A 19,012-nucleotide genomic window follows, 5' to 3' on the forward strand; every position below is an offset into this window, starting at 1 on the left:
ACTTTCCACCCGTCGTCGATCGGGGCTCCGCACACCTTCCGGGCCCGTTCAGGCCTTTGTCTGTCGTTGTCCGGACGAGGTGAGGTCTCGTCCAACTGGGGCAGAGAGGTCACCTCAGATCTCGGATCCGCACGGGCTCCAAGGCCTAAGGGTGGCTGAGCTGGCCTCCACGTAGACCCCCCTTCCCGGGCCCTCGAGGCTCTAACGGCCCTCCTCGGTGTTCCAGTGGCCGTCATTCTTCTCGCCCTGCCACGCCCGACGCCCAAAGGCGCCATGTCTTTGGTGGCCTGCCGGAGGCTTCGCCTAACCCCTGCAGCGTGGGGTCAAGAGACCCGGCGGTGGGCGGGATCTGGGCTCCGAGGGGCCGCCGCCATTAGGTCAAGGAGGTGGGGGTGGGGGAGCAGTTCGTTGCTGCTTCTGGGCTCGGGCACTGCCAGTGGGCGGCTGCGGTGAGGGCTCTGGGGCTCGGCAAGACACAGTCTGAGCCTGTCCCGGGGGCCCCCCAGTTCACCTGCCGACCAGAGATCGGAGGGCCTGGAGGGCCCCAGGCTAGAAGGCCACGATCCGCTTCTCACCGCGCTCTCTGCCGGAACTCTGTACATAACATCTTTTATCTCAGACTACTCTTAGGATTTTCTCTTTATTTCCATGGTTTTTATCTTCATGGTTCATGTGCTTGTGGGTCATTGTGCTTCTTGGATCTTTGGGATTCTAATTTTCAACAAATTTGGAAATTTTTCAGTTACTATTCTTCACAAAAAATTTCTTTCCTGTACCTTTCTTTCTCCTCTTTGGGAGGTTTAGTTCTATGTATATTAGGTCTCTTGAAGTTGTTCCACAGATAAATGACATTGTTCATTTTTTAACTTCCTTTTCTGTGTTTCATTTTGGATAGCTTCTATTGCTATGTCTCCAAATTCACTTGTCTTTTCTTCATTTTCTAATGTGCTGTTAATGTTACCAAACTGTTTAAATCTCAGACATCCTAGCTACCTCTCTCGAAATTTGATTTGGGCATTTTTATATCTTTCATGTCTCTGGTTCTCTTTTGAACATATGGAATAGAGCTATAATAAGTGTTTTAACCTGTCTGCTGATTGTAATATCTGTGTTCTGGATTGTTTAGCTCAATTGATTTTTCTTCTTATTTCGGAATTGAGTGGTATTTTCCTGCCTTTCTGCCCACTGGGTAACTTTTAGTTGGATGCCATACAGTGTGAATTTTAACCTGAATGTTGCTGGAGATTTTTGTGTGTGTATAAATCTTGAGCTTAGGTACAGTTAAGTTACTCTCAAACAGTTTGATCTTTTTGGGTCTTGGTTTTGGATTTGTTAAGTGGATTCAGACCTGATATTAGCCTGGGGCTAATTATTTCCCCACTGAGTATTCTACTCAGTGTCTTGTGAATTATGAGATCTTCCCATTTGGCGGATGGGAGCAGGCACGAGTTGGGCCCTCCATTTTCTCCCAGCCTCTGTGCTGGGTCTCCAGTCCTTTCATGCAGTTCTTTCTTTGGCTTTGGGCAGTGCCCTTTTATGTAGGCACCCATCAGCTTCTGCTGCATCCTTAGCTGGGTGAGTGAGAGCACCTGCACATCTCCAGGGCACTCTCTGGGCAACTTTCTCCTCTCGTCCTGTCCTGTGAACTTTGGCCACATTGGACTCCCTGGCTCTGAGCTCTACCTCCTCTGCTCGCAGAGACCGCTGAGCTCCACCTGGTTCTCTCCCTCTGCTGAGGCCTGGGAAGTCTCAGGGCAGTGAGCTGGAACATGTGTCCACTAAGACTGTATATGGTGAACATCTTGTCTTCTCACCATTGTTTTGGATTATTTTTTGTTTTACATTTCAATGATAAGTAAATACAGATAGTTATTGTAGTATTTTCAAAGCTTACTTATGTATAGCGTAAATTGTTGTAAGTGTATTTTGCAAAAGTATTTATATCTGTTTGCATTTACAGTGAACCTTTGCTGAAAATAGCTTCTTTAGATAAGTATAGATAATTTTTTTTAAACTCTGAAAGACCATTAATGAAACTAATATTTAATTTGTGAAATAGCAAAATGCAGATTGCAGTGTGTCTTGGAACTAAACTGAAAGGTCAAATGATAGAAACAGAGCAAACTGTGATCTTAACAATTGAACCCAAATTTTATTTTCCTTTTTCAGGTGTGCCTTCTGATGCTGACTCTTCTGCTACCAGTAATAAAGTCAGTGGTGCAAATAATTCTAAACCAAATCGCCCCTCTCTTGCCAAGATTCTCCTGTCATTAGATGGAAATCTGGCCAAACAGCAGGCCTTATCTCATATACTTACAGCACTGCAAATCATGTATGCCAGGTAGGCTCGTTTGCTAACTTTTGAAATCCCACAGCTATGTAAGCTTTGGGTTTTTGTAGTTTTTTGATGGAAAATGTTGTGTGTATTGTTTTTAAATACTGTGAGTTCTGGGTCATACACCCTTTGATGGTGAATGATGGTATCTGTGCTTTCTTTAATGGAGGTTGAAATATGAATTAGAAAATCAAGTTAAAGAACATTTTCATTATTTTTTATGGCCAATAAACTTTAAACATATTTTGGGGGATGAGAGGAAGAATCAGTTGTTACTAATATACAGTAATGTTCAAGACACCTGTCATCTCCTTCACTTTTGATAAGGCAGTTTTGGCAGTGCTGTGTTTTCCACCGTTTTGCTGCTGTTTTCTCACAACCTGAATCAGTGCCCCAGCCGTCAGTGTAGCATGGTTATGGATCTGATGAATAGAAATTAATACTTACACAGGAACATTAGTTTAGACCAAAGGCTGACTTATCGTTGAGAGGACATTTAGTCCTTGCTGTCTTGTGTGAGGTACCTTTGGTATTTGGCCTTCAGTAAACACAAAATTACCCTCAGGCTTGAACAAACCAAGAAGATTTCTCAGGGAAATACAGAGGCTCATATTTATGTTGGCACTTTTTCACCTGTCATCACTGTGGTCATTCAATAAATAAGATCAGGAGTAAGTATTTTAGCTTTTAGCTGATGGATAGTAATAACATTCAGTATTTTTCTAAAACTCTTTTTATACTTATCTTATAAAAATGAGGGGGTCCTTCAATAAGCGCTTGTCCTGCCCCCTGACTCTTCCTTTCTGCAGAGGTGAATGGCAGCTCACTGCAGGTCTGGCTTTCTCTCCTGACAGAGACGCCGTGGTCGGGGCCCTGATGCCAGCTGGCATGGTTGCCCTGGTGGAGTGTCCCTCATTCTCTTCCTCAGCACCCACTTCTGATGTGTCTGCCATGGCCAGTCCCATGAATGGAGAGGAGTGTGTGCTGGCTGTTGATATTGAAGACAGACTGAGTCCAAATCCATGGCAAGAAAAGAAAGGAGAGGTAAAAATAAATGGTAAAGCAATGAAGCAATATTTGATCAGAAAGGAAAAGGTAGCTAATTTGTATCTAGTAAAGTATGTCATTCTTTCACTTAATTCAGAGTGTTTTTGTGCCTACTGCTGTGATTTTTGGCTTGAATTAGGAAATATTCTGTTTGCAAAAGGAGCCTTGGAACTTCCCTGGTGGTCCAGTGACTAAGACTCCATGCTCCCAATGCACGGGGGCCTGGGTTCGATCCCTGGTCAGGGAACTAGATCCCACACGCATGCTGCAACTAAGAGCTCGCATGACACAACTCGCCTGCCGCAACTAAAAAGATCCTTCATGCGGCGACGAAGATCCCGCGTGCTGCAACTAAGTCTAAGTCCCGGCACAGCCAAATAAATAAATATTTTTTTAAAAAAGGAGCCTTTTTCGTGTGTAGGTGGAAACAGATTATTCTTTTAAAAAGTTGCTAAATGCAAGTGCACAGTTGTTTATCTGAAATTCTGAAACGTGAAAGCTCCAAAAGCTAAAGATTTTTGTAACTTATTTCAGGGAAAAATCCCACTTGAAGAAGTGGGAGCTCATTTTAGTTGTTTTCATGTGACCTGTTGTGACTATTAATAGGTTCTCCTGGGAATATGAATATGGTTGATTTTGCAGGGCTGTCCCAGAGCCCACTGGAGGTGGTAGCTTGTGGTGTAAGTGCCTTGTTACCTCTATAACATCTGGTATATTCCAGGTGGCCCAAGGGGTAAGGCTTTTGGAGTTGGATGGGAAGTGTGCCATGTTGCCAAGTTTCTCCTTTTCTTCTTCATTTTAGATCGTCTCTTCTGAGGATGCTGTGACCCCCTCCGCAGTGACCCCATCTGCTTCCTCAGCTTCTTCTCGGCCATTTATCCCAGTAACAGATGACCCGGGAGCTGCCAGCATCATTGCAGAAACCATGACCAAAACCAAAGAGGTCAAGGGGCTTTCTTCTTTAACATTTTATTTTGAAATAATCTTAAATGTACACACAAGTTGCAGAAGTAGTTCATAGAAATAGAACATGGTGTAAGCCTGTGTACTATGTGATATACTCCTAGGTACTGTCTACCTAGGTTCTCCAGTTGTTAGTGTTTCTAAACCATTGGCGGGAGCGCTGTAGGGCACAATCCCCAACTCTCCTTAATGTTTCAGTGCATATTTCCTGAGTATCAGGACATTACCATTGATCCAGGATTACTTTCTGTCCATAGACCTCTTCAGATTTTGCTCGTTGTACCAGTAGTATCCTTTATAGGTCTAGGACCCAGCCCAGGGTTGAGTGTTGTGTCTTTGGTCTTCAATATGGAACAATCCTTCAGTTCCTGTTTTTGTCAGAAACGCCACAAGAATGATGCAGGGTTCTTTTTAGTGCATCCCATTGGGATGTGTGCATTGTTAATTTGCTGCATTACAGGTGATGTTAATTCTTACTATTTTGTTAAAAGTATCTGCCAGATTTCTCTATTGGAAGTTAATAAAACTGTGTTAATAAGTATTCATGGGGAGATACTTTGAGACTGTGTTACTACCTTATCCCTTGTCATATTTTCACCTACCAGTTTTTAGTATCTTGATGATTCTAGCTGGATCCATTATTACTGTGGTAGTTGTCATGTGGTGATTTTTCAAATTTCATCATTCCTTTTGGAATGTCACTGTTGTGGTTCTTCTGTAAGGGAGAACTTTCCTTTCTCATCTCATCTGTTTGTCTGTCTATTGGTACAGATTCATGGGATCCTGTTTTACTCAAATAATGACATACATCATTTGACACCCAAATTGCCCCAGACTTGGCCGTTGGGAGCCCTTTCCAGCTGGTTTGTCCTTCTGATGTTTCCCCATAACTCTTTGAGCACTTCCTTCCTTTCTAGCACAATAGAGTGTTCCAAACTTACCTTTCACCTACCCTGCCCTCGCCCTGGAATCAGCCATTTCTCCAAGGAGCGCTGGTTCCTTTTAGTGGATCAGAGAATTTAGAAACAAGATCTGGGAGCTTGGAAAGCTGATTGCTACTGGGTGTCCTTGGTTTAGGCCCTCTCAGCAAACAGACACACACACCCACAAGCATTTATTTCTCCTTTGGCATCTTATCTATATAATGAAAACCATGAGTGGTTCAAACGAATACTTTAGTTTTCAGTCCAACACCACAGGGTTTATTCTTCCTCTCTTTCTATATTTTAGGTATATAATCCTTTTATATGTTGTTGGATTGCTTTGCTATTTTGCACCTATATCTTCTCCTGATTTGGGTTAAAGCGTAATACTGGTCTCCTGGAATGAGTTGGGCTGTGTTCCTTCCTCTTCTGTTTTTTAGAAGAGTTTGTGAAGGTTTGGTATTAATTCTTTAAATATTTGGTAGAATTTTCTCTGTTCTAACATGTTCTGATTATTCTTATATTTCCTTGTTTCCTGGCACAACACAAAATTCTAGGTTTAACAAGATGTTTTATATTCCAGCACAGAAATCAGATGTTTCTCCAAGAGGTCTTGGTTCTTTTTAGTGGAGAATGGTACTTAGAAGCCAAGATCTGGGCCTTCATGTGCTCACTGCTCTTGAGGGGGCAGCTGTTCACAACCGCTGTTCCTGGGCAGAGCTAGGAAATAAGCGTGTGTGCGCGTGTGTGTGCGTGTATGTGCATGTGCGCATCCATGCAATAAGTTATACACATTAATATTTATTTTGTTATATATCTACATATAGTGAAACCGCAGCAATACCGTCAATTCTAGTAACTGCACAGGATTCATTCTACTTTCCTCCCTTTCTGTGTTGGAAACTCTCTTCTCTGAAAGGGAGAAACCTGGCTCCTGTTCGTGACTGTTTAATAACTTGCCCTTAGGTAGCCACCCTCCCATTTTCGCTGTCGTTCCTCTCCCACACGGACACCCCCCGTCGCCTGCACAGCTTCTGGCACGCAGAACCAGCCTTCCCTCGGCAGGGATAACCTCTCACCCTGCTTGACCTGTGACCTCCCCCACCCCTGCACCCAGTGCCGCTGGCCCAGAGCAGGGACATCTTCCCCTTGGCTCTAACACGCGGCGCCCCAACATGGATGCCCTCCCGAGCCCGCCGGGTGCCCCCATGCCAGGCCATCGCGCCTGCTCCCACCCTCTTCCCTGCCGGCCGACCCTGGGAACAGACACACGTTGTTGTCAGTTACATCTGGAACTCTGGATTTATATTATGCTCTTACTGCTGATGAAAATATGTCCTATGGAAAATCGTCATAACCATCTGTGGTGATGAGGAAATTGCTATTTATAAATTAGGTGTCTGGACTCAACTTCTGATATTTGGCAGTCTCCTAGGGTGAGGGTTTAATGCAGAAATTAATCTGAATTATGCAAAATTTTTGCTTTTAGCTGGAAGAGGGATGGTATAATTTCTTTCTAACCAACTTATTTATGAGACATAGGTATTATCCAGAGTATAGCCCTTAATTCCTATCATTTCAGTTTTGGTTTGATTCATAAATAATGGCAAAGTAATTTTCATGTTAGTTTTGGGCTTATTCAAGGATAGGCAGCTAGTGCTTTTATTTTTTTAGCACTTCCTTTGGACTTGTCCTCTATATTTTTTTTAAACCCCCCACCAAAAAAATGTTGGATCCTGCTTCAAATAAGACCAAAGATGTTATATATGATTAATATATTCCACTGGATGCTTTCGCTGGTCTTCAGTGAGTGAGATTCTGGAATGTCATCGTTTCCGATGAATTTCACTTACTGATTCCCTAAGTGTTCATTCGGAGGTAGGAGCAGGGTCTATTTCTTTAAAGGGAGAAACCATGCTCCTGCCCGAGAGAGCTATGGCTTCCAGGGCCAACTTGAGCATTGATGGACTCTGCGCATTGGATACGTCACATTGCCCTTAAGGTTCCTAAGTGGGGCTTGTGCTTCCCCTGGCTCATTTCTGTTTCTGAAAAGCATTGGCACTGGTTTCACTGAAATCCAGAAGGCAAGAGAGAAGAGAAGAGGAACTTGTGGCGCCTTGTTCTTCTCCTGGAGAGCTGGACTCTGCTTGGGGAATGGGAAGGGCCCGGCTGCTCCCCTGTTCAGCACAGGTCTCAGTGTTGCTCAGAAGCTGGGGGATTTCCCAGCTCTGACGGCTCCCTGTTCCCCCCTGTAAGCTGGACCCTACCGCCAGCCCCCAAGAGGCTCCTTTGTGGTGGGCGGCAGGCTGTGGGGTGGCTCTCCCGGGGGGGCACCCCCACCCTCATGCGGGGTTGGGGGTGTCAGTGATGCTGCCACAGGCAAACAAGCATCTCCTTTCCTCTGCTAATGTGGAAAGAGAGGTAAATGATCGCAGGTGTGGTTTGTTTTATCTGACATACTGTGAATGGGAGGTGCAAGGGGAATGTTGAGAAGACACTTACTTTGTATATTTTCTTTTTAAAAGAACGTAAGGGGCAAGAGATTATGGACAATGTGTTACATGCCAATAAGTCCATTAAATAAGATTCTAAGAAAGAATTATGGAGAGGATCTAGACAAAATATGTAAAAGCATAGTGTACAAATTTAGTTGATAGAAAACTCCCAAACATACCCTATGGGGGTAATTTTACATGGTGTGATTTCATTCCAAGTCTCCCCTTGTAACGTACCTCTGTTATGAACTTGGTCACAGTATAAATTGTCATTTCTTTATAGTTTAGGCATTCCTTTTGACAGCCATTGGTAATTTGTGAAATAGGTAATCGATCTTGAAAGCATAGTGCAGGGCGGTGGAGATTTTAGGGGCTTGTCATTTCTTAATCTAGTATTTCATGGTCTTAAATTCTCAGAAAGTCCCTTATTCATTATTGGTAATCATGTATCCTTTGAGTTTATGACTGTTTACCTCTTAACATATCATTCCTCATTTTAATTGTTTGACTTTTTAGGATGTTGAAAGCCAAAATAAAGCGTCAGGCCCGGAACTTCAGTCCTTGGATGAGTTCACCAGCCTGTTGGTTGTGGATGACACGCGCGTCATGGTGGACCTGCTCAAGCTCTCTGTGTGCGGCCGGGCTGGGGACAAGGGCAAGGATGTGCTTTCGGCTGTGCTGTCTGGCATGGGCGCTGCCTACCCACAGGTGAGCTGCAGGCGGGTGGGCGGGCTGATGCTGTCTCGTGCTTGAAGGGCTCCTGCTAAAGTTGAGTCCCTTCTCTGTCATCTGTGCTGCAGTTGCTCCCCAGTTTGCCTTTTGATGTAATTTTGATATTTTAGAATTTTAGAATTTAGAAATTTCTAGTTTTTACGAAGTCAGATCTGCCAGTTTTTTCATTTATGGCTTTTGGATTTTGTATTATACCGAAAATATGCTACCAGCATGACATTGTTTAAAAAACTCTCTCACGTTTCTTCTAATCATTTTTACGTTTTCATCTGTTATTATATTTACCTTTTTGAACTACCTGGGATTTATCGTGATGTAAGGGATAAAGTGAGGATTCAACTTTACTTCCTCCTAGATGGCGAACATGTTGCCCCAACATCATTGATTGAATAAATCCATCTTTTCCCTAGTGATTTGAAGAGCACTTTTTATCATATTCTAAACTTTTATGGACTTTTTTCTATTCCATTAATCTAGTTTCTGTGCTCCAATACCACAGTATTTTAAGTATCAACTATTTAAAATAGATTTTAATATTTGGTAGTACTGGGTCCTGTGGGACTTTCTGCCGTGGTGATGTTCTGTACCCGAGCCATCCAGTGTAGTAGCCACCAGCCATATGTAGCTACTGAGTACTTGAAATGTAGCTAGTGCACCTGAGGCACTGAAGTTTTTATTTTATTTAACTTTAATTAATTTAAATCTGAACAGCCACATGTGGCTAGTCTAGGGTGTAAAGTCAGTATCATATCAATATATCTTAAAAGTAGAATTGGTTAGTCCTGAAGTCCTTGGGCTTCCTTAAGGACCCTTATTTATCAGCAGCCTTGCTCTGCCTTTTCAGAACTGGCTGTGTCAGGGAGTCTGATGCCATGTGCCCTGTGCAGATGGGTCATCTGTGTTTCTCCAAGTTCCATATTACCACCACCAAAACCATAAAGTACTTAAGTATGGTCAAGTGGTCTTGAAATCATAGTAAATGGTTTGGTAGGTATTTTAGGGGCTTGTTAATTTCTTAATTGTATTCAGGAAGAACTAAAAGTTATAGGTTTCCTACTTTGTAGTTTTTTGAGGCAAGTTACTTGGCATAATTCTGAGAGATTAAATCAAGGTGAATTGCCGTAAGCAAAATATTAATGTTTTCACATGTTTAATGTATTTGTGCAAGGAAAGGGTGGAATGAGAACATGGATTTAAAGTAATAATACCCAGCATTTCTTGTACACATTACCTGCCAGGCCTGGTTCTTGGTGCATTCTCTCAGTACGGAGCACAGACTTTCCCTTTGTTCACAGATAAGCACACTGAGGCTCTCAGAGGTCATTACTGCCTCAAAGACACTCAGGTTGCTGGTGGGTGGGAGAAATGGTGGTGGACTCTTGAGTGTTCTGAGGACAGAACCGCAGCTGTGACCGCTCTGTCACCCTCGCCTCAGAGCTTATTGACCTCTCCTGGGGGACTGACTGGCTTTGCAGAGGAAGGTTCTGAAGCCCAGAAGAGCCCTAGTGGGCTGTGCATTAGAAGTTTGATGATGTCAGCATCTCAGATTCAAGGGGAGACAGAAACAAAGGTGGGGATTGTCTTCAAACTTTCCTGGCCAGTGGCAAGATGCTACTCCTATGTCCTACTCTGACCTGATATGTGGGACTGTTTAAGAAAAAAAGAGAAACTTTTGAATTTATAATGATAACACCTAAATGACAGTGATCTTAGTTTGTCATTAATAAAGCTGTTTGCTAAGCTAATCTGTTTATTATCTAAGTATGAGGAAAAATAGATAAAAACAATCATTTCTGAAAAGTACAGAATAGATTCATTATTTTTCTCTAAATTAAAAATATTTGGAGGTTAATATGTTATTACTGTAATAGCATATTCTTGTTTGTTTTTAAAAATAGCAGTCAAGGAGTTTACAATCACCAGTATTGACCATTTAAATGGTGTGAATCACTAAAATTTTCAAATGAAATTGGAACATTATGGATTGTTGGGAGAATGTGGTATGGAGGCTGACCCTAGACGTCTTGGGTCAAGAGACACCCCCAGTTGTCTTCATATTTGTAGCCCTCATTTCAGATGCCGTCTGCTGCTGTTCAACCTGGACAGCTTGGTCGTTCCTCTCCATTCCTGCTTCCCTCCTGCTTGGCCCCCAGTGCCTTCTAGGATCTTGGTCCTTTTTATACCTTCTGCTCCTTCACTTGATAGTTTTGTTCCTGGGGCAGAAGAAATCTTGTCTTGATGTAAAGAGAAACTGTTGTAATCACAGGCATTTCATTTCATCAGTTGCCATGTACTGGGTGTTTTGGGTGTGTCAGGCACCTCCTGGCTGCTACCTCTGCGAGCTCTGTGCTGTCTTGATTTTCTAGATGAGGAAACTGAGCCCTAATTTGAACTAGATTTCTCAAACTCCCAAGGCCTCCACTCTGCCCCCGTCCCTATGGAAAGATCTGAATTGGGCGGGCATCCTGACGTCCTTCTGCTTTGTACCCCGCTTCCTCCTGCAGGTGGCAGATATGTTGTTGGAGCTCTGTGTCACCGAGTTGGAGGATGTAGCCACAGACTCACAGAGTGGCCGCCTGTCCTCTCAGCCCGTGGTGGTGGAGAGTAGCCATCCCTACACTGATGACACTTCCTCCAGCGGTACAGTGAAGATACCAGGTACTCAGGGCTGGCCCCAGGGAGGAAATGGGGCGTCCCTGCCTGTAGAACAGCTTCATTTCTGCAGTTGCATCAGTAGAAGCAGCCGTCATTGTTTTATAGAAAAGAAGCTACGGAATTGCTTTAGAATCACTTTTCCCACCTTTTCTAGAAAAACGACCCCCCCCCCCGAAATAAAGCATGATAAAACCACACAAAGTAAATGTTTAGCTTAATGCTTATTAGATGGATGCCTTAGTCACCAAAACTCAGGTCTAGAGTTTTTGTGCCTGTCCACAGAAGCCCTCCTTGTGTCCCCTGAAGTAACACAGTCCTGGCTTGTGTTTCTGGACAGTTTCTATTACCCAAGCGTGCATTGTCATCTTACCTCTCTTAATTAATAATTTCCATCTTTTAAGTTTCTTTTGACCTACAGTTTTTTCCTTTTTTCTCAACAATTCACCTATGGAGGAACCTGGGCCTTTGACCTGCACACTCCTGCTGCACTTCCACCTGCTCCCCAGCCCCGTCTTTCTGCAGATTTCCCCTGATTCAGAGGCCCAGTTAGTTCAGCCTTTGGCAAGACCATTGGTATTTGTGATCCAGCATCTGGAAGCACCTGCTATCTGCTTGTCTCTCCTTTCGTGATGGCAGCCGCTACTGATGCTCATTGCCTGAGGCCATTAAATCCATTAGAGGTTGCAAAATGGTGCTATTCTAATCGTTCCATTGCTTTCTTATTTATTTGCTAGAATACTCTATATAGGGACATTTCCTCTCCTTTGGTTGGTTGTTTGCGTAAGAAAGGCAGGGTAAAAGCTTGATTCTTTTCTTCTGTTTACATTTTCAAGAGAATGAACTGGTTACCTCTCATTCTTTGAAGGTGACCAGTTCTTTTTTCTTTCTTTTCTTGGCTGCACCTCGCAGCTCATGGGATCTTAGTTCCCCTACCAGGGATTGAACCCAGGCCCACGGCAGTGAAATCGCCAAGTCCTAACCACTGGACAGCCAGGGAATTACCTATTTTTTCTTTTATGTCATTATGAACTCATGGTTTTAAACATATATGATGGGCTTTAATCCATTGTGACTATTGTCCTACAGAAGCTCAGATTATCCCATCTCTAGACATCAGGAACCTCTTCAGTTTGGCTCTTGCAGTGACTCCCATATAGTCTGATATGACAGGGTGCTTTAGGCTTGTCATGTAGTTTCTCCCCTCCACCTGGAATCTGCCCTGGTATCTTTTAGTGGAGATAGCATTTCAGATCACTGGGCTATCATTGTTTCTAGATTTTTTCAGTGGACAGAGATAGGATGAATGAGTGGACAGTCAGACAGACTGACTGACTGACTTTCTTTTGAGTTCATAATGATATGATAGAGCCAAATTCAGAGCTACAAGGTTTCTACTTTTAACCTCTTCTCTTATGTCAGTGTTTCTTTTGTTCCATACCCAAAATCCTGGTTCTAAGACACGGGATGATAGAATTAGAATATCTCATAATTACTTATTTGCTTTATCCCACACTACACGCACAAAAGACTAAGGATACAATTCTAATACTACCAAACATGCACATAGTTACTGAAAATATTTAACAAAATTTTTTTCTTGCTCTCTTCATTGTTGTAACTTTATTTAAATGATTATACTGTATATCCCAGAGCATAATAGCTGTTACATACTCTACTTCCTTCCTTTTAATTTGCATTTAGTTTTAGTTGTCTCCTTCCTTATTGTGATTGTCTGAAGCTCATTCTCTCATCAGTTCCTCATCAGGGCTCAGAGGACGGCAGTCCCGACTGAGGTCAGCTTGTTCTAAGAGTTTGTGCCCAAATTTGAAAGTTAGCTTTTTTGGATAGCATGTTTTTCTCCTGTGAAAGTGGGAAAATACTAATCTGTTCCCCCGCCCCTTATAAATTGTGCTTTCTTTCCATAATTTTACTAGAATATGTTTTCATATTGGTTGTTACAAGGCGATATTCTCAGATAAGGGGTTGTGCCCCTTTAAAGTGTAGTTTCAGGTCTTGTCTTTCAAGACAGTTTTTTTGCATTACAGTTTGTAGTATTTGTTTGTATCCTAGCTTCAGTTTTCTTTTTCATGGATATGTGGTCGTTTTCTTGTGTTGGATGCCGTGTAGAGCCAGGGGTGGGGGTGGGGGTGGGGTCCCCCGGGCTGAGGCCTGTTAGGAACTGCGCACAGCAGGTGAGTGGTGGGTGAGCAAGCGAAACTTCATCTGCTGGGAACCATCACCCCCAACCCCGGCCATGGAAGAATTGTCTTCCACGAAACCGATCCCTGGTGCAAAAAGGTTGGGGACTGCTGTTTTAGAGTCAGTGTTGGCTACTTCCTCTCAAGTGCTTCTTTTTTCTTTTTTTTAAAACAGTTTTGGAGGAACAGTTTAATTAATTAATTTATGTCTGCGTTGGGTCTCCGTTGCTGCGCGTGGGCTTTCTCTAGTCGTGGCGAGCGGGGGACTACTCTTCGTTGCGGTGTACAGCCTTTTCATTATGGTGGCTTCTCTTGTTGTAAAGCATGGGCTCTAGGTGGGTGGGCTTCAATAGTTGCAACACCCAGGCTCAGTAGTTGTGGCTCGCGGGCTCTAGAGTGCAGGCTCAGTAGTTGTCGTGCACGGGCTTAGTTACTCCATGGCACGTGGGATCTTCCTGGACCAGGGCTCAAACCGTGTTCCCTGCGTTGGCAGGCAGATTCTTAACCACTGCACCACCAGGGAAGTCCCTCAAGTGCCTTTTATCTCTTCTTTTTTCCCCTTTTGTCCTTCTGTTTGTTTCAAAGCATTATTCGTTGTGTTTATTTGCTCCTGTGCTCTTTCTAGTTTAATTTTCATTTCTGAATTTAAAAAAAAAATTCTTTACCCTATTTTCTCATTTAGTGTTTTGGTTGTCCTAATTCTAATTTATATTGTTCTTTCATATCTTGTATCATTTTCCTAATTTCTTTTAGCTTGGTTTGAAATAATAGATTTTAATTTTCATGTGTTTTGTGGGTACATCTTTCTGGCTTGCTTTCATTGTCTGTAGGAAAATGTTATTCTGTTCTTATTCTCTCTTTTATAATGATAACTTTTTATTGCATTTGGCCTTGATACATTTTTTAAATTAATTTTTATTGGAGTAGTTGCTTTACAGCATTGTGTTAGTTTCTACTGTACTACAAAATGGATCAGCTATACATATACATATATCCCCTCTTTCTTGGATTTCTGACCTTGATACTTTTATCCGGATCATTTTTATGTGAAACTAGTATTCTTAAACTTTTGGAATGAGATGGCATTCAGAAAAGCTTCTTTAACTTTGAGCTCTTACTCTTTCATAGAAATTTACAAAACAAAAGATAATTCCACTCAGCGGTTGCCTAAGACAAAAATCTGGTATCCCTCTTCCTCTTTTCTGTTTCTCTCTTTACTTCATAACCAGTCTACCAGGCAAGTCCTATCATTTCTACTTTAAAAATATATTCCAAATTAGGTCATTTATCACCAACTCCAGATCATTCTGGGTCCAACCATCTAGTCTCACCTGGTTTATTATACTAGATGTCATATACTAGTATAATATACATGTTCTGCTTCTACTTCTCACCTTCTACTTCTCACCTACTTGTCCCCCAGAATCAACTCCTTACGTGGCATCTAGAGAGAGTCTTTTAAACGAGTCAGAACATACTGCTACTCTGCTTAAAACCCACCAGTACACCCCTGTAACCTTAAAATAGGATGTAAACCCTTGATGGTGGCCTGTGCAACTTTACATGAGCCCTGTTCACCTCTCCAACAACATTCTCTTCCTCTCTACCCGTCTCTCTCTCCTGTCCCCTCCACGTCATCTTCTTTGCTGGTCCTTAAATATGTTTTTCTCTTGTGAAAGTGGGAAAATGATAATCTATTTTCCCCCCTTATAAATCGTGCTTTCTTTCTGTAATTTTACTAAGAATATGTTTTCATATTGGTTGTTACAGGCGATATTCTCAGATAAGGAGTTGCACCCCTTTAAAATGTAGTTTCAGGTCTTGTCGTTCAAGACAGTTTTTTTGCATTATAGTTTGTAGTATTTCTTTGCATCCTTGCTTCGGTTTTCTTTTTCATGGGTATGAAAAGGCAGATGGCAAGTACAAAGCAAGACAAATGGCCTAAACCTGGAACATATTTAAGGACCATCCTTACAGTCTTTGCCTTTTGATTGAGATGCTTAGGCCATTCATATCTAATGTAATTATAGATGTGGTTGGATTTACATCTGGATTAGGAAGACAGTTAGTTATAGACAATGTGGTTGGATTTACATCTGCCATTTCGCTGTGTGTGTTCTTTGTGTCTTGTGTCCTTTTTTGTTCCTCCTTCAGTGCTTGGTTTTATATTAAACAAAATTTTCTTTAGTGTACCATTTAAATTCCTCTGTTGATTTTAAACCACTTTTATTGGTGTTTGCTCTGAGGATTAAAATACATAATTTATCACAGTCTAGGTCAGGTTAATGTTTTAGTTCTGGTAAAATGCAGCAACTTTGCTTCATTATAGTTCTATTTCCTCTTCCTTCATTTTTGCTGTTAGTGTTGTATATACTGTATCTGTATATGTTGCAGACCTGTACAACATATTTGTAACTATATGTATTACAAATATATGTATGTGATTTAATAATTATCGCATTGTGCCAGGGATTGGCCAACTTTCATATGTCACAAAATATTATTTTGAATTTTTTCCAACTATTAAAAAATGTACAGACTGTTCTTAGCTCACAGGCTATGTAAAAATGGTGAGTGGGACAAATTTCTCCAGTGGACTATAGTTTCCTAAGCTCTCCCTTATACAGTCTTTCACCGTGTAAAAATATTAAGAAAAGGAGAAAAAAAACCTTATTTCTCAATCCATGTCTTTCCCATTTTTAGTGCTCTTTATTTCTTCCTGTGGATTCAAGTTACTATCCAGTATCATTTTATTTCATCCTGAAATACTTTAAGTGGTTTTTCTAAATCATGTCTGCTGGCAGTGGATTCTCTCAGTATGTGTGTATTTGGGAATGTTTTTATTTTGCCTTCGCTTTTGAAGGATAGTTTTGCTGGAGATAGAATTCTTAGTTGATAGGCATTTTTCTCTCATATCACTTTAAATTTGTCATCCCACTGGCTTCTTGTGTTCATTGTTTCTCAAGAGAAGTCAGAGTTAACTGTATTTTATACCCCTATATGTTATGTGTCTTTTGCTCTTGCTTTCCTGATTTTCTCCATGTCTTTAGTTTTCAACAGTTTCAGTATAATGTGTCTGGGTGGGGATCTCTTTGTGTTTTCCTACTTGGGGTTATTAATTTTTGGAACTGTGGATTAATGTTTTTCATCAGACTGGAGATTTGGGGCTATCTCTGTTCAAGTACTTTTTCTGCCCCCCTGTTAACCTCTTCCCTCTTTTTTGGGGGGGTTGGGATTCCCATTATGCATATGTTTGTATGCTTGATGTTGTCTCCCAGGTTTATGAGACTTTATTTATCTTCAATCTTTTTTCTTCTGTTCTCTAGTTAGAGTAATAGAAATTACACAGTCTTCAAGTTGTATAATGATTCTTTTTTTCTGCCATTTCAAATCTGCTGTTTTGTCCAGCTGGTGAATGTTTCATTTCGGTCATTGTACTTTTTCCACCCCCAGAATTCCTCTTAGTACTTTTTTCTTCGAGTCATTGTTATCATATTTTCCTTTGTGATCATGTTTTCTCTGGTTTTCTTGAACTCCTTGAACATATTTATTACAGCTGCTTTGACGTTGTTGTCTACTCAGTTCAGCACCTGGCCATCGGGGTCAGCTTCTGTTGCCTGATTTTCTTCCTGAGTATGGCTCACACTTTTCAGGGTTTTGCACATCCCATTGTTTTTTATTGAAAACTGGACATTTAGATTGTATTGTGTCACCTGGATTCTGACTTTTTTTTAAGATGTGTAATTGTCACTGGGTTTCTTTGGTGGTTTTGTGTGTTTGTTTTGTAACATGCCTGGAATTACTCTCTGAAATCTCTCCCCCACATCACATATCCACTGGGATCCCTGCTCACTTTTCTATTTTGATTTTTGTTTTCTAGCCTGACTTCTAGGGTCTGCTCTATGTCTGCTTGGTTTGGCGCTCAAGCCTGCTGAGTTCCCTTCTGCGGGTGGATCTCTGTGTGGGTGGGAGCAAGGAGGGCATGGAAGTCAGTGTTTTGGCAGTCTTCCCTGTGCGTGTGTGTGCGCCCAGCTCTTTCCGTTTTCCTGAGTACACGTGCCTCGCGTCATCCAGGCCTCAATGACGTCCTCATTGAGCGCTTCTTTGCTCTCTGACTTCCAGGATCTTCCTGTTAGAGTTCTGGCTAGTTCTCAGGTCTGGCACCCCCCAGCCACACCCCTGTCCCCGGGCCAGCAAAGATGCAAGTTTTTCTGTGTGTCCTCAGTTGCCCTCCCTACTCTCTGACTTCCAGAATCTCTGCCCGGGCACTTCCCCTGCTCTACACAGTGAGCAAAAAGCCCCAGGAGGTGGAGTCCCACCCTGGTAGAGCTGTGCCCCAGCTTGCGTAGAGCAGCCCCAGGCGAGGACACCACAGGTTCTCACTCTCCCTACCCAAGTTTGGCAGGTTTTTCCATAAATAATCACTTCTCAATTTGTTGCTTGCCGTTAATTGATTTGAAGAGCCCTGGAATCACTGTTTTGTTTTTTTTTTTATCATTTTGAGTGGTTTTATAGTTATTTTGCCACCCTCTTCCCTCCACCATAACCCAGTCCTACCCTTTACTGATTCTTTTGTAAGCTAATTTGTCCCAGAGAAGACTCTGGATCTAATGCTAAATGCTTGATGCATGTGATTTTATATGGCTTTTTAAATATGGGGGTGGGCGGGATAATAAAGCGTGGTCTCACAGCTGGGGCTGCAGCATGAAAATGTGCCCAGAAGTGAGACCACAAAACCAGTTGGCCAAGTGAGAATGTCTTCTGGCGTTTCCATCCCAGGTGAATTCTTTTGTGGGAGGCAGGGTGGGAGAGAGGGGTGCTCAGTCTTAGGTTCTTATTTTTTGAGGTTAGTTCTTCCTGAGTTTTGCTTTTCATTAGCTGTTACACATCATTTTAGTCTCACTGCTTCTGTGTGGCTTTTGGCCTTGTCTGTGGTATGTTGAGTGGGAGTTGTTACTTTGTGTTTTGTGCTCGCTTGTCCTCCAGGCGCAGAAGGACTCAGGGTGGAGTTTGACCGGCAGTGCTCCACAGAGAGGCGCCACGACCCTCTCACAGTCATGGACGGTGTCAACAGGATTGTCTCCGTGCGGTCAGGTGGGAAGCCAGTTGAGCTTGCTTTGTAGAATGGAACCATTAGCATTACTAAACAGAACATTACTACTGCTTCGTTCTCATGTAAGACTTAAGGAAGGGACCATAAGTGATCCAGCTGCAAAATACAGTAGGTTTTATCTGCCTCTTCCCAGTACTTTCAGTAAGATAATTATTCAAGTGATGTTTGCCCCTAGCCACTGATGGGTGGGATTACTGGGTGACTAGTGTGAGCACGGGTCCTTGTTGGGAGCACAGGCCGCCTGGGGCCCAGTCTCAGCCAGTCAGTGGAGACGGTGCTGTAAGGTGTGTGGTAGTGCCGGGCTCGTGCCAGGTAAGTGTTGACATACTACAAGGCTTTAAAGGCTTTTGGGTTTTAATTGATTGCAGTGAGGACTTGGGTTGCACACGGAGGAAGTGTTCTGTGCGTGTGGTAGACAGCACTGGAGTGGGTGAGAGGTGTCTCCTTTGGGCCTCTCTCTGCTCTGCTGATGTGCTTCAGGAGGTTGAGCGACCTCATGCTCAACATGAGGCTGAGCAAGAGCAGATCACTCTGTCTAGGGGCTTGTTAAC

General features: G+C 42.5%; 1 protein-coding gene across 4 annotated transcripts in view; it reads left to right on the forward strand.

Annotated features, from left to right (window-relative positions):
* Positions 1 to 19,012, forward strand: part of HERC2 (HECT and RLD domain containing E3 ubiquitin protein ligase 2) — a 229,590-nt gene that overhangs the window by 174,055 nt on the left and 36,523 nt on the right. For all 4 annotated transcript variants that reach the window (XM_079925094.1, XM_079925095.1, XM_079925096.1 and 1 more), the window contains 6 exons: positions 2,170 to 2,341; positions 3,190 to 3,379; positions 4,185 to 4,325; positions 8,280 to 8,471; positions 11,000 to 11,153; positions 18,335 to 18,442. In XM_079925094.1, coding sequence (XP_079781220.1) covers positions 2,170 to 2,341; positions 3,190 to 3,379; positions 4,185 to 4,325; positions 8,280 to 8,471; positions 11,000 to 11,153; positions 18,335 to 18,442 — 957 coding nt within the window. The remainder of the gene's footprint in view (positions 1 to 2,169; positions 2,342 to 3,189; positions 3,380 to 4,184; positions 4,326 to 8,279; positions 8,472 to 10,999; positions 11,154 to 18,334; positions 18,443 to 19,012) is intronic.

The sequence above is a fragment of the Stenella coeruleoalba genome (assembly GCF_951394435.1).
Source record: "Stenella coeruleoalba genome assembly, chromosome: 6".
Lineage (NCBI taxonomy): Eukaryota > Metazoa > Chordata > Mammalia > Artiodactyla > Delphinidae > Stenella > Stenella coeruleoalba.